We start from the raw sequence: 15,088 nt of genomic DNA, 5'->3' as shown, positions 1-15,088 counted from the left end.
TAACTTGAGAGGAAACTGGGTTAGGGAATTTCTGTACTATTTTGGCAACCTTTCTGTAAGTCTAAAATTATTTTAAAATGAAAAGGTTTTTTTTTTTAAAAAAAAGCTATAATATTATCATCCTCAGAGAGCTAAGAGACATCATGGCAACAATGAAACAAGAGCAAGATGTTATTTTTAAAAAAGACCAAAAAGAAATCCTGGAAATTAAAAATATGGTAACAAAATGTAAAACTTAATAGAAAGAGTTGGAGGACAAAATTGACAAACTTCCTGATAAAAAGACACAGAAATGGAAAATTGGAGAGAAAAGAGAAAAAATAAAAGAACCTGAGTTAAAGGTTCTAGAAAGAGAAAAGAGAAGTGAGGAAATAGTCCAAAAAATCAGTTAAGAAAACTTCCCAGAACTGAAGGTTTGAAAGCATCCACTGAGTGGTAAGGAATGAAAATAAACCCCACTAAGGAATATCAGTGTGGAATTTCTGAACACTGGGCACAAGGAAAAAATTTACATGTTTCTAGAGATGGAAATCAGGTCACGCACAATGGATTGGGAATCCAAATGACTCTGGACCTCTCCCATAGGAAGCTGGGAGGAATGGAGTGCGGCCTTAGAGACCCTGAGGCAAACAGTTTCCACCCTGGACTTTCACACCTAAACTCTCTGCCAAGTGTAGGGCAGACGGCACGCTTTCTAAGACACGGAAGTCTGAAAAGTCTGGCTCCCATGTACCTTTCTCAGGAAGCCAGTTGAAAATGTTCTCTACCCAACCAAGGGAGAAAACCAGAAACCGAGGAAGAGGAGCCCACAGCATCCAGGAAAGAGGGACCTCCAACCCAGAGGAGAGGTGAGGGAAATCCCAGGCACGCACCCGAGCCGCAGGCTGGGAGAGCAGGCTGTGTTCACGGGAGCAGGTCGGCAAGACTTTCCTGGGAGGTGAATTTGACAGAACCCCAGATGCATCTGCATGAATGAGAGGAAGTCAGATAGAATAGTGGTGGGGCTTGGGGCAGAATTAGCAAAGGTTCACAAAAAACTAAGCAAACAAACATCAGACAGTTGTTACCTGCAGGAAAAAAATGTAAAAATTGTACCCAAAAGTGTATACTATGAGTTACAGTTCTGAATAGCATTTGCTCAGTCAGGACAATGTCAATACCGAGTCCTGATCCAACCATATCACGATGTGATGACACTGGGAGGGGAGGGATAGGACTGTGCATGAGGGAGCGCGGAGAGAGCTAAGTCCTCCTCTCCCCCAGAGGATGTCCATGGATAGTGCCTAAAGCTGAACAATCATGACGTAGTGACACAAGTATGTCATTTAGAGATATGGAGCTCTGAGATTAGAAAGTGACAGCCTCTGGGGAGTTGGAAATGGAGAGGAGGGGGCTGCTGTGCTCCTAACACAACACGCCTGGTAAAACTATAACTGCATCATGTATGTGTGTGACACTGATTCTAGAACCCTAACTTTAAAAATCCATCTAGAAATGTAAGAAAGAGGGGAAAAAAAATAAGAAAGGGAGAAAAGCAGGGTTGTGGGGGAGGAAGGAGAAAGAATAATGTAGGCAGAGGAGTCAGGGTCAGGGGACTGCTGCTTTGACTCCAGCCTCTGGCCTCAGACAGGGACCCCCAAAGGGCAGCAGCCCATATTATGCTCTGTTGACATCACCATCGCCTGTTTACTCTGCCTCAAAGGAAGGCAGTTTGAGGTTTCAATTCCTGACCGGCTGAGCACACTGTCTAGGCTCCTGAGACCAAAACACCATCTGGTATTGGTGACTCCTGCTCTGGGTGACCCTTCACCCCAACACCTACCTCTCCCAAAAGTTGGGGGTAATCAGAAAGCAAGCTGAGGGACAGCAGCCCACAGGGGTCTGAGAGATAATGCTGCCCACCCTGGGGGCGATGGGGCACAGCGCCAGGTGGGGAGGAGGAAGCTCCAAGTCCTCCACAATGTCTGCATAGCCTGGACACACTCACTGCCTTTGCACCAACCTCTGTTTAAACCTGTGTCAGGGTCAGGTGGCCATGCCTGGGGAGGGATGGGGCAGGAAGAGGCTGCCCCAGAAGTAGGGCTGGGTGCATGGCAAATGTCTTGTAAACTCTCACATCCTCCCTAGAATCCCAAATTCCTCGTGCAATTTCCAGGAAACGCACAAACCTGCGACTCCTCAAACCAGTGGCCTCCTTGCACTGGATAAATATCCTGTCCTGGAGGCCCCTCTGGGAGGGAGGGAGGACAAGTGTGAGGCCTGCACCGACAAGCCTCATGCAAAATACAAGCTCAGATGAGAGGAGTTGGGCTCAGTTTGGAAGAAGCCCAGAGCGCTCAGCTCCTTGGAGAATGAGCCTTTGGACCCAGACTCCCTGGGTGGGCTGGGTGCCCCTGGCAGGTCTTGTGTCTCAAAAGGGAAGATGGAGGGGCCGGCCTGGTGGTGCAGTGGTTAAGTTCGCACGTTCTGCTTCTCGGTAGCCTGGGGTTTGCTGGTTTGGATCCTGGGTGTGGACATGGCACCACTTGGCAAAAAGCCATGATGTGGTAGGCATCCCACATATAAAGTAGAGGAAGATGGGCACGGATGTTAGCTCAGGGCCAGTCTTCCTCAGCAAAAAGAGGAGGATTGGCAGTAGTTAGCTCAGGGCTAATCTTCCTCAAAAAACAAAAAAAAGGGGGGAAGATGGAAAGCCAGGCAAGTACCCAGGAGAGGCCCCTCTGTCACCCAGGCCTTGCCCAGGCCCAGGAACCTTCACGCTCCTACATACCTCATCAAGATCCCAGACCCCAGGGGACCCAAGAACTTGCTGGTGCCCCAGGGCATGGTGCTGCTCCAAAATTCACCCTTCTATATCCCAAGTTCACTGGGCGCTCACTGCAGAAGGAGCTTTAGGGTCCCTGGGAGGTGGGCGGCATTTCACCCAACTCCATGGATGGATACGACCTTTTCCAGCTTTGTCAGGGGTTTCCAAGGAGGCTCTGTGGGCAAAAATCCTACTGGTGAAACTCGTGCAGATGGGAAAAGCATGCCTCCTCAGGCAGCAGAGGGGCATGTGTCCTACCCTGGGAGCCAGTCTGAGGTGGGAGGCAATGGCCCAGTCTGACAGCCTTGTGCAATGAGGCAGGAAGCCCACCCAGCCTCCTGGGAGCTCCCAGTCTGCTGTGGGGTGCAGTGACCACCCTCACAAAGCTGTGGTCTGAGTGGGAGACAGTGGGCAAGCCCTGGGGGTCCTAGTCTGAGCCGGGAGGCTGCCAGACCCTCCTTGATGCGGAGCAGTGAGTTTTCAGGGCCAGTCTCCTGCCTCCTCCCAAGAAGGCTCCAGACCTCCATTCCCCCTGAGCAGCTCCTCTACCACTTAGCAACGGAGACAATTTACATAATGCATCGAATGTGAGAGCAATAATGGCTGGGGAAGCAGGGTGCCCGATAGTGGCTTCTTGGGAAGGAAAATACCTGCTTCCACACCACTGCCTCCCCCATCATGGAACGGGGCCGTGAGGCTGCCAGGAAGCAGGTGTCTTTAAGTGCTTGGCTGCTGCCAAGAGAGGCCTGGAAGGGCCGCATCAGCCCTGGAAATGGAGCAACCTTGGGACAGAGATGCACAAGGGAGGAAATTTCCAAAGCACCCAAGTTTTGAACATAAATTCACCCAGCCGTGTTCCTGGAGCCTGCACCCCTGCTGGGTCTGGGCCCTGCATCCAGAGTCTTCTCGGAGAAGGAGGTACTCCAGCAAGTGGGAAGCTGTAGCCGAGGCCCAGGAGCCAGGCTGCAGCTGCCTGGGAGGCGGTCACGTTCAAACAAAGGCAGCGACGGAAGGGGGAGAATACATAAAAATTACTGGTACGGTAATTGCTTTTTATATAAATGTTCTTTTTAAAAGTTTTCCCCAGTGTGAAAGTCCCTCTTTAAAAAGAATAAATTCACTGCACACCAATTTATTCTGTGCCTGTAGATGGAGCATAATGATGGCTCCTCTGTCAACAACTGATCAAGAGGCAAGTGGCTTCCACTTGACCTAGCTTCCGGGTCTCCCTGCACAATGATGCAAGCAGCAGCAGGGCCCAGGAGTCTGTGAGGGACAGCAGGAGGGGATGGGAGGTCTGCCTGCCAAGAGTGAGCATCAAGCAAGACTTTGGGCCTCAGGGCCAAGCCCGACAAACACCACTGGCACCCCAGGAGCTGCATTCGAATGGAGTATTCAGAACACGGTCAGCTACAATCATGCTGAGGGAGACACCTGGAGCTGCGGGAGCTGAGGAGCACAGAGGCCCTCACTTTCTAGGGGCAGGAGAGGGGAGGAACTCACCAGGATTCTGGGGGATAGGGCCCCAGGCCCGCCTGCAGGGCATGCGGAGGAAGCTGACTGGTGACAAGGCACTTGGGAGTTGTAAAGTGGGAGCGGCCTGTCCTGCACTGTAGGAAGCTCCCCACGGACTCCACCTCTGCTCTGAGCCAGCAGGCATCCAAACTGTTTCCCCCTACCTCCAGAAGGTAACACTTCGGTGGACCCAAGCCCAGGGCAGGAAGGGCTGCTCCCCCTCACAAGGAGGCCTAGAACCTGGAAATGAAGCTCCTGCCTGGTGCCCCTTACCAGCTCCAGCTCTCTCATCTGCTAAATGGGGACAAGGTCCTGGGTGTCCTCACCACCCAGCCTCTGTGAGCACTGGATTGGGGACAATGAAGACTGCCTGCCCAAGGCCTATGTTCTTACAGTAGAGTCTCTGGGTCCAACAAGCATCCCAGGGTGCAGACACACAGGGGCGTGAGGACACAGATTCATAACTGACTGGCACCTTGACCCCCTGCAGGGCTGCTGAGCACAGCATCCGGCAGAGTCACTTTAGGGGATGTTTACCATGCTTGGGGACATGGTGTATGTATGTGTGAATGTGAGCTCTTCCCCGACAACTGAGATTTCTCAGCTTCACCAATTAATTAGTGAAGCAGTTCTCGCCTGCTCGGGTGGCACAGAGCTCCCGGCACCTGCCTTCTCGAAGACCCACCCTGCCCCGGAAGCGTGCCTGCTCACACCTCCTCATGGAGCACAGAGAACTGTGCATTCAGTCACACACACATGCATGTTCACGTTCACCTGGTCACCCCCACCCCCACACACACACAGCACACATGCATGTGGGATCACACTCTCAAACACACACACATGCATGCCTAGTCATGCCCCCACCCTCGGTATTTCATGCAGGCTCAACCGCTCCCTTCTGCAGAGACACAAACGCTCACCTGTTCTTGCCCCACCTGCAGCACGCACACACAGAGGTTCACATGTTCTCCTCTACATGCACACACATGCTCACATTCCCACACACAACATCATGCTTCTCTCTTCTCTCTCCCACACGTGATCAGCCACAGTCCACCTCATACAAGCCTCCAGGTCAGAGATTTTGTCTCCCAGCGAGTCACAGGACCAAGAATCACCAGAGGTTAGTTGCCTTCTAGGTCTGACTGCCTGTGTTCAGGTGGACTCTCGGGAGGCCTGGGCATGACGCTGCCCTTCTGGTCACGGTCTCCCCACCCCATATGAAGGGGAGACTGGACTGGGGTTCCTGGCAGCTCCTGCCTTCTATGTGTACCCAAAGGATGCAAAAGCAGAAGGGAGTGGGGAGCATCAGAATCCACTGGCCTCAGCACTGATCTGGAGGACTTCCTGTGGGGGGGAGCTATGGGCTGGGTTTAAAACCAGGGAGAAGCCTGGAGGAGATGGGGGTGAGTGAGGAGAGTGGCAAGTGGACTAGGAGGAAGAAGCTGGGAAGTCTAGCAGGGGCAGGGAGTGCACAGAGATGGCTGAGAGGCCCAAAGGCTCCCCACACCCCTGCCTAGGCCACACACCTTGGCCAGGTCTTCGAGTCACTCTGGAAATAGCCCAGCCTCTCTCACTCCAGCCTGACATCTGGGTGCCAGCACACTGCGCAGCCAGCTCTTCTCCTGGGCCCTGCTCCATGGCCCCCACACCCTCAATATCCTCACAAAGAGCAATCAGGGACCCTCTATGTGGGGCCGATCCTGGCCGACCCCATGCAAGCCTACCTCCTCCGGGGCATCTGGCACCAAAGCTCTATCTTGATGTACAGGGTCTCACTTTCCCCATGTGAAGCCGGATGATTTCCGTGGTCCTGGGGGACAGAGTCAGAGCCCCATCTCTCCCTTCTCAGTGCTTACAGGCCTGCCCCTTTGCTTATCCATCCACTCAACAGTTACCAGCTAAGCATGTACTCTATGTTGGCCTTGTGGGCACATATATGCATGACTGTACACCGCATGCATGCATGCATATGTGCACCCCTGTGTGTGTGTGTAGCCTGCTTCTCCACCTAGACTGCACATCCTTTCAGGTGAGGGCCCAGCCCCCAACCCCACAGCCTGAGGCCAGAGTGCTCAAGCCCTGGGGTCCATCACTTGGTTCCCTGATTCATGAGAAGGATGGACGAGGAGAAGGCCTGGGGAGTCTGCCCAGGATCCACGGCCTGCCTCATTCCCCCCCAGCCCCATCCGAAGGAGCCAGCCAGCCCCCTGCAGAGACACCAGGTCTCAGGGTTCAGAGAAAGGTATGGGAAAGACAGGCGATTTGGGACCCTATAACCTTCTCCAAAGGTGAGATCTCAGCTCACAAGGAGAGGGGAGCCATGCTCAGAGAAGGTGGAGGGAGGCCACGCTGAGCCTCCGTCTTCTGCCTGGTCGTGGTAAATGCTGCTCATGCTGCCCCTGGGGCCGGCTGTGGTTTGTCAGAACCAATTACTTCTCTGCCTCTGCCAAATGCTTGGGGCTCCATGAATTTCAGGGAAGTGTCCCTGTGGCTGCCACTGATCCAGCAATGGATGGGGGAGGAGGAGGGGGGAAGAATGCAGATCAGGTCAGCCATCCCCAGGGGCCCAGCATGGAAACCCATTCGGCCCTCTATCCCCACCCCCCATCTTCCATCTCTCATCTCTCACCCTTGATCATCCAGACCAGCCCTCAGTCTGGATATGCAGGCCATCGCTCTCCAGAGGTGGATGCAGAGGCCAGGGGGGAGGACAGCAGAGCAGACTCTGGCCTCTCCTCAACAAGCACTAGGTCCCCATCAGAGCTGACCCCCAGCTGTCCTGCTGAAAGGCTAGCCTCTCTGGGGACCCTAAAGGAGAGCCAGGGCGTTCATCAGAACATGTGCCATGGTTAAGGGGAGTCTTGCCTTAGGAAAATTTGACAGACAAATATCCCAGATTCCCAAGATGGAAGGATTGAGGGGTGTTGACTTCAGGGAAAGGGTCTGCAGCAAAGCCACAGGTTCTTAACCAAGACTTCACAGACAACGATGCTGCCTGCTCCCCGGCGAGGTTCTAACCACTCCTGTGAGATTGTCTCTTAAACTGAGGGACCCCAGTCAAAGAACCTTCCAGAGATCCCTCAGGAAGCCCTGATCCTCAGCCCTGGCCTCGGCCACTCCATTTTCTGACCCATTAACCTCCCCATGCCCAGTGCCAATACATGGGGCTGGCCCAGAGCTCAGTGGCTTCCTACCATCCCTACTCTACTGCCAAGCAAGTCCCACACCCTTGTCTGAGCCCATGGGGCCTGGGAGGCAAGCTGCCGACTGGTTGACTGATTTGATAGGCCTCTTCTGGAGGGTGGGGGCCCTTCCCTTCACCTCCACCCATCTCCTCCCCAGGAGAGCCTCTGCAGCTGGCCCACAGGCTCTGTTTCTTCAAGCCCTGGTGGCCTTTGTGCCTCTCCCAGCAAGGTCCCCAAAAGATGTATGGTCAGCAGGTGCTATCTACTGAATGTTTGTGTCCCTCTAAAATTCATATGCTGAAATCTAATCCCCACTGTGAGAGTATTTGGAGGTGGGCCCTTTGGGAGATGATTAGGTCATAAAGGTGAAGCCCTGTGAATGGGATTAGTGCCCTTATAAAGGAGACCCTGGAGAGCTCCTTCACCCCTTCCACCCTGTGAGGACACAGCGAGAAGACAGCCGTCTATGAACCAGCAAGTGGCCCTTTACTAGACACTGAATCTGTTGACACCTTGACCTCGGACTTCTCAGCCTCCAGAGCCATAAGAAATACATTTTTATTGTTTATAAGCCATCCAGTCTATGGTATTCTGTCATAGCAGCCTGAACAGACTAAGACAGCAGGGAAGAGGAATCTATTTCCAAACTCCTGAGCTGAGATAAGCAAAGGGGACACTTTGGGCATTTGAACTTTCTAAAACTGTGACCAACTCCTGGAAGGGCAGGCAACTGACAGTGGGGGTGGCACAAAGCCACCCCACATTTGCAGGGCTCTGTCTGCAGCCTTTCCTTGCCCTTGCTTCCTTGAGATCCTCACGTCTCCCATGAGGATAGAGCTGTTCAGATTCCCATTTCACAGATGGGGAACCAAGGCTCAGAGAGGCAGGACAACATGGCCTAGGTCCTACAGAGAGGGAAGGCCCAGCCTTGCCATTCTTGCCCACTTCATTCTTTCCACTGCCAACCACCATTCAGTTGCTGCCCATGGCACAGGCTCCAGGTTCAAATTCCAGCTCTGCCATGTACCAGCTGTGGGACCTCAAGCAGGTCCTGCCTTCAGAAGGCCCAGTCTTCTCTCCTGCTCTGAGACATTCCCTATTCCCTGGGAACGGACCTTGGATATGGCCCCACGGTGACCTCTTCCCACAAGCTGGAAGCTGGTGGCCCCTCTCCCATGCCTGTACCACCAGCCACGGGTCTGTTGATCCCACCCAGAGATACCTCTCCCACAGATCCATCCCCTCCACACCCACAACCTCAACAGGAACCTGGGCAGCAACTCCTTGCTGAGGTTCTCCCAGAACCCCAGGAGCCACCTAGTGGGCTCCCTGCCCCGGCCTTCCCCCACCAGACTCCAGGAGCAAGGGGCTCTGAAAATTAGCCACAGATGTGACCACTCACTCATGCCCCTCTGGGGACATTCCTGTCACTGCATCCTCCACCTGCTGTGAGGCCCGTGGAACAGGAAGAGGGAAGGGCTGGGAAAGGGCAGGGGCTAAGAACGGCATGGATACTGGCTTAGTCTCAGCAGCTCCCAAGGAGCTGAAAGTGTGGGGGAAGTTCCAGGTGGCTAGTGCCTATGGTAGGCATGGCCAACATGAGCCAGGGCCCCTGGGCCAGATGTCCTGGGGCAGCCCTCCCCCTGACACTGACCTCCCCATATCCCTTCTCTAGTAGGGGTGTGTGTGGAAGGGGTGCTGGAGACCCAAGCCAGTCAGCTGGCCCTCAGGCAGGAGCTCCTGCCACAGATGAAACGGCTTTTGAAAAGCTTCTCAAAAATGGAATTTTCTCCTGCAGGCGACAATGGAGTGTGTGTGAGGAGGGGGCAAGCAGGAGGGGAACAACCCCCCCCAACCCTACGTCTCCCCACACAGCGCTCAGAAGAAAGCACTCCCAGACCCTGCAGGGCGGGGGGGCGGGAGGCGGTGTGCCAGAAGAGGCCACCCCCAGGGCAGGGCCTGGGAAGGAAAGAGGTAGGGAGCAGGTTGGGCTGGGGGGACAAAGAGGGGGTCTGGGCAGGGCTTCAGCCGTGCTCCCACGCATCTACCTCTGTGTACCCAATTACGCTCAAGCGGCGGCCTCATCATGTTTCAGACGCCCTCTCAGGAGCACCCCCCCCACCCCGCCCATCCCCATGCATCCCCGCTGGGTGCCGAGCAAGAGGACCATATGGAGGGAATAATAAGACAATTAACTTTCCATTAAAGAATAATATATGTGGGTTTTTAGGGAGGCAAGCGGCAGCAGTCCCTACCCAGTGGCATATTTCACACCCGTGCCCCCCCCACACACACTCCAACACGCCCCACATCCTGATCATCTACACCAGGAGAGAAGAGGGCACCGCTTAGCCTCACTGGGAGGTGGCTGGAGCAGGGCAGGGCTGCACGAGAAGCAAATGCAGAGCCCCTAGGACAATGGTTCTGAGGCTCCAGGAACCATGGGGAGGGGCTGGGACAGGCCTGAGTGGGCTCCCTCACCTGACTCAGCACATCGGCTGGGACAGCTGTGCTGGTCCTGTGTGAGTGGGGGTCTACCTGGCCAAGGAGCTGCAGGCCTGCCACTTGGGGCACGTGCGAACCACAGTGCTCTAACAGAAGGACCCACTGTGGGGTCTTGGGGTCACAACTGCTTGAGATCCCCTTTCCTGGCCCTCCCAGGGCTGCTTCTGTCCCCTGGCACCTCTTCCCACCCCAGCTTCCTTCCTCCTCCTCTTCCCCAGCCCCTCGAGGGTTCTAAGCTTCTCTGGCTGTCTTGGACAATACTAATCTCGCCTGAGATGACCAGACGCCCAGAAGAGGACCCTCCCCAAATGAGGGCCAACCACAGCCTTGGCCAGCACCCTGTGAGCCAGTGTGTGAGTAGTATGTGTTTTGGGAGTTGGGGGTACCAGCTGTGGGGAGTGGTGGGCGGGGATAGGGAGAGGCCCGTCTCAGAGGCACCTACAGAGGCCCTGTCCCCGCCTCCCTGAGCCTCTCAGGAGAAGGGCCCTCGACATGGCCAGACTTTGGTCCTTGCAAGGAGCCAGCTCCAGATGTGGCACTCTGCAAATATTAATTACACATTCCCAGGGAGCACTGAGCAGATGGGGTGTGGGAATGGCCAGGGGCAGATAAGATGGGCTGGGACTGCGGCACTGTCACTGGTTCAGAAATGCCATTCCTGGCTACCCATAGAAGTAGGGACAAACAGACGCTATCGGTCTGAACCACCATGACTGTCCAGAGAAGCACAGCAGTAGGGAGGGGAGCGGGAGATTAGGGTCAGGGATCTCTGAGCCCTGGGGTCCTGGTCTCTGTAGACCCAGTTCAGCAGTCCAGGGGAGGGGCTGCCCCAGGATGGCTCCTCCAGGCAGGCCCCAGGCCTACAACTCTGCCTCGAGACTTCTCAACCCCACCGCCACTCAGGACTGGCCTGTTAGGGCTCCAGCATGGGACTGGCTGGTGGAGACAGTTGGCTGGGGCCTTGGTTTCCCCATTTGTATGATAGGACCACGGGCATAACCAGCAGCGTGCAGCTGGGCTAAGGCTATCAGAGCGGCTGAGGTGGCCAGGGAAGTGGACAGGGCTCTAAGCCATTTCTGCCCAGACCAGCAGGCCCATCCCAGGCAGCCTTGTCTCACTTCTGACCCCCTCCCCAGACAGAGGATCTTCTCACTTCCTTCCAAAGAAGGTGTCTCACCAGGTCAGGAACCCATCTCAGGGCTGGTGCACCTGATGAGCCACTGGTTCTTCCTCACGTCTGACTATAATCTCTCCTGCTTTGCTTTCTCACAAGGTCCCCAGAGTTGTTCCCCTTCTACCCTTGACACCTAGTCAGAAGGAGGTAGAGCCCTGTTATACCCATCAGAATGACCTGGGCTTCAGAGTGGGGAGACCAGCCGTCTCCACATCTTCCCCCCATGCACCCCCAGGCACCTGATGAATTATTCATCCTGATCAGTCTCATTATGTAAATGAGCTCAGAGCCCAAGCATATGCTCTCTGCTCTCCCTCTCCAGGATGGGGACAATATGGTGCTGATGGGGGAGGGTAGAGAAGGCTCCAGAGACCTTGCTCAGCCTCCAGGAGCTCTGGAGGGGGCAGACTACAGTAGGTCCACACTTTTGTGGCCGGTTCACAGCAGGAGTAGGCCAGGGTTGGGGGGGAGGTGCGGCTAGGGTACCCAGTGCGGCATGACTCAGGACTGTCTGGCTAAGCATGGGGTGGGGATGGCACATGAGCACCAGGCCACAGTGGGAGCTTCTACTATGTGCTGGCCCTGGGGTTAGATGAGGAAACATGATCAGGGCTTCGTGGACAGCCCACACACCCTGCTGAGGTATACCGTGGTTTCTGACCTATAAATGGGCCACATTCTGTACCTAGCCATGCCCCCTGGGGTTGTGGTGAGGTCTGGAGGAGGAAAGTGCCAAGGCGAGGAAAATGCTCCCGAACGCCACTGTCTGCAGTTTGTGAACTCTCGCAGCTGCCAGTTCTTGTGGCTCCCAGGTTCTGGGGGTGGGGCACCCTCCAGGACTGGGGCAGGCAGAGAGGGCGGCCATGTACGGCGAGAAGGCCAAGGGGACCCAGATGCCAGGATCACTCCAGGTGCAAAGTGTTTGGGGGCAGCTCAGAATCAGCTCACGGAGGCCTGGGGAGGGTGGGCCCCAAAGGGGGCCAAGCTGTGAGCTGGGCAGAGCTGGTGCCAGGGTCCACAGGAGCAGCGGCAGCTGGATCTGCTGCAAGTATCTTCCTGACCCGTCAGAGTGGGGCGTAGGCCGAGCACATGACCCTCTCACATGTATTTGAAGCAGAGCCAAGGTAGCAGTCAGGGTTGGGGGTGGGTTGTGGGGGATGGGGTACCGACTGGTTGGCTCCCTCCTGCTCCCACAAGGTTGTCCTTTTCTTCTAGAACTGTTCACTTGCTCCCCTGCTGCCCACCTTGCCAGAGTGCCCTGTGCCAAGAAGCAGCCCCAGAGCTGTCAGCAGGAAATAAGAGGCTGAGGAAGCAGGTGAGAAAAAACTGGAGCAGGACAGAGAGCCAGCAGCCGTCGCTGGCAGAAGGATGCCATGAGGAGCCGGGAATGCCAGGTCAGCACTCCTCCGCCTGCCTGCCAGGCTGGCCACAGCCACACCAAGCATGGCCCCCACTCCAGCCCAGCTCCCCACTTTCCCAGGCTCATCCTGCCCACCCTTCCCTTGGGAAGCAAGCCAGAGGAAGAGCAGCGCCCTGGAACAGGAATCAGGAGCCCTGGGTCCGAGCCCCAGCAGCTCTGCCACAAGCCAGCTGCATGACTTGGGTTACCTCTGGGTGGGTGGGGGTAGGGGAAGATTTGCTCATTGCTGAAACTATCTGGAATTGCTCAACTCCCATCAGAAAGGAAGGGGACAACACATCCTAGGAGTGAAAATGATCAATGAGGAAAACTCAAATTTGATTTCTAGAAAAGGGGGTGTTTCTGCATCAGCCTGTCCCTGCCATTCTCACCACTTCATCCTCCAGCCAGACCTCCTAGCCACACCATGGACCAAGAATGAAGACCAGAGAGGGTCCAGGACTTGCTCAGGAACACACAGTGTGTACACTGAGCCAGGATTCCGTCTCTGATCCTCACCGTGCAGGAAGCTCAGTTGCTCAGACAGACCTGACTCTCAGGCATGAAACGTGTATATTATTTTCTCATTGGCAAACTTTCAGGGTCTGAGTTGCCCATGACTATAAAATAAACAATGTCCTCGAGCTGAGGATTCAAAGCATGGAAGATTCTTGACTGGAGGTGCACAGTTAACTCCTTATGTGGGGTACATTTTATGTCCCAATACGAAACTTGGAAAGACACACGACGCACATTCCAAGGGAACTATCATCTCTTCAGTAACCTACACGGCTGCACTTGGCAGTGCCCACTTAGAACCTAGTTAGTGCCGGGTGCTATTCTTGAGCATAAATTGACTTCTGTTCCGGAACAGCTTTTCCTACAGTGCCTTCTCTGGAAAGCTCTGCTGGCCTCCGAGCACGGCTGAGTCATTCAGAGTTCACAGGAAGAGAGTGGGATGGGGGTTACTGCAATTCAAGCCCAGCAACCAGGCAAGGGAGGTTCACAGAGGCTGGGCTACCAGGGGGAGGACACTCAGCAAGGTGATGGCTCAGACCTCCGGACCTGGACTTTCCCTTCCCACCATGTCACCACCTTGTTAGCCACCTCTGATCAGCTCCAGCCTGTATTAGAGCTCCTATATCCACAGCCAATGTCAACACACTCCCTGCCACCCCCATTTCCTGGGCCCCTGCTATAAGCTAAGCATGGGGGCAGGACCAAGGACAACACCCCATGGTAGCTGCCCCAGGGAGGCTACATCTGCTGACCCTGGCTGTGACCAAGAGGGATGGCAGGAACCCAGTGGAGTATCTATTCACCAAGCCCCGGGCCTGGACTCTGGGCTGAATCACCAACAGTAACTCCATTTATTCTGCCATTCCCAGGCCACCATTGGCAAGAGGTCCTCATTAATTCCCTGCCTAGTTATGATTGTACCTCCTGGTCCAAGCCCCTAGCAACAACCTCCTCGAAGTCCTGCACATACCCAGGGGTCTCACCCCAACCACTCCAAGAGCTCAGCTCCCCGAGCCTCTGAATTTCCACATAAAGAGCGACCGACAGCTCAGGAGCCCGTGGCCTGACAGCGACACATTTTGCAGCCTTCTGGGGGTGACGGATGGCCTGCTCTTCACATCACTATTTCAAACATTAACATAATCTCCCAGGATGAATGTGGTTGCTCGCACCTAATCAATCACCCCTCCCATCCCTTGATCCCTCATCTCGCCAAGCACAGGCTTTCAACTCGTCTCGTGCTGCAGCATCTTGAGTGGGCAGCACTGCTCTCTGGAGTTGTTTGGCCCGGCCACCCGACCCAGTGCATGGACACTCCCTCTGGCATCCATGCACAGCTGCATCCACTGGACCATCCAGGGCCTGGGCTCCCATCCTGGGCGCAGCCTCAAACATAGACCTCATCTAACTGAAAATCTGAAAAGCTCAACACCCTGACATCAGAGCTGACTGGGTCCACAGTCACCTTGGGAAGAGCAGGCCAAGACCTGAAGGAGTTGCTGTTTTTCTAGTTATTTTCCCACCTGCCCCATGGGTCCAGCAGTGTCCCACCACACCAGGTCCTCAACAACACCAAACCTTCCTCACTCCTTATTTTTGAAGCCCTTCCCCACTCCCACTTAGAAGAGGGTCCCTAAAGGGAAAGCCAGTGGCACTAGTCTTACCTCACGGAGCTGCTGGACGCCCCCAAAGATCCGCATCACACCATCGATCTCCTGTTCCAGGCGCCGGGCCCAGTGCTGCATCCTGTGCAGAGAGGAGAGAGATGTCAGAGGACCTGCCTGGTGCTGGAACAGCCTAACCCCAGCCACCTAGGGCTGACCAGCAGCCACTGCCCCTTCAGAGTCCAATTTTCACTAGAAGAGAAAGAGAGGCTAGGACTCAGAGTGCGCCTGTGACTTCCTTTGAAGTCTAGACCCAGTGGCTCGGCTCTCCTCATGTACTGTCGGACAGCCAGGGAGGAGAGCGGACTGGAGTTT

At 55.1% G+C, this 15,088-nt stretch overlaps 1 protein-coding gene across 4 annotated transcripts in view; it reads right to left on the bottom strand.

Moving 5' to 3' along the window:
* CACNA2D2 (calcium voltage-gated channel auxiliary subunit alpha2delta 2) overlaps positions 1–15,088 on the bottom strand; it is a 141,411-nt gene that overhangs the window by 98,974 nt on the left and 27,349 nt on the right. For all 4 annotated transcript variants that reach the window (XM_070492270.1, XM_044755039.2, XM_044755040.2 and 1 more), the window contains exon 2: positions 14,774–14,855. In XM_070492270.1, coding sequence (XP_070348371.1) covers positions 14,774–14,855 — 82 coding nt within the window. The remainder of the gene's footprint in view (positions 1–14,773; positions 14,856–15,088) is intronic.

This window comes from Equus asinus, chromosome 21 (genome assembly GCF_041296235.1).
Source record: "Equus asinus isolate D_3611 breed Donkey chromosome 21, EquAss-T2T_v2, whole genome shotgun sequence".
NCBI classification, from domain to species: domain Eukaryota; kingdom Metazoa; phylum Chordata; class Mammalia; order Perissodactyla; family Equidae; genus Equus; species Equus asinus.
Note: the sequence above shows the minus strand (reverse complement) of the source record. Positions and strands in the feature narration are given on the sequence as shown.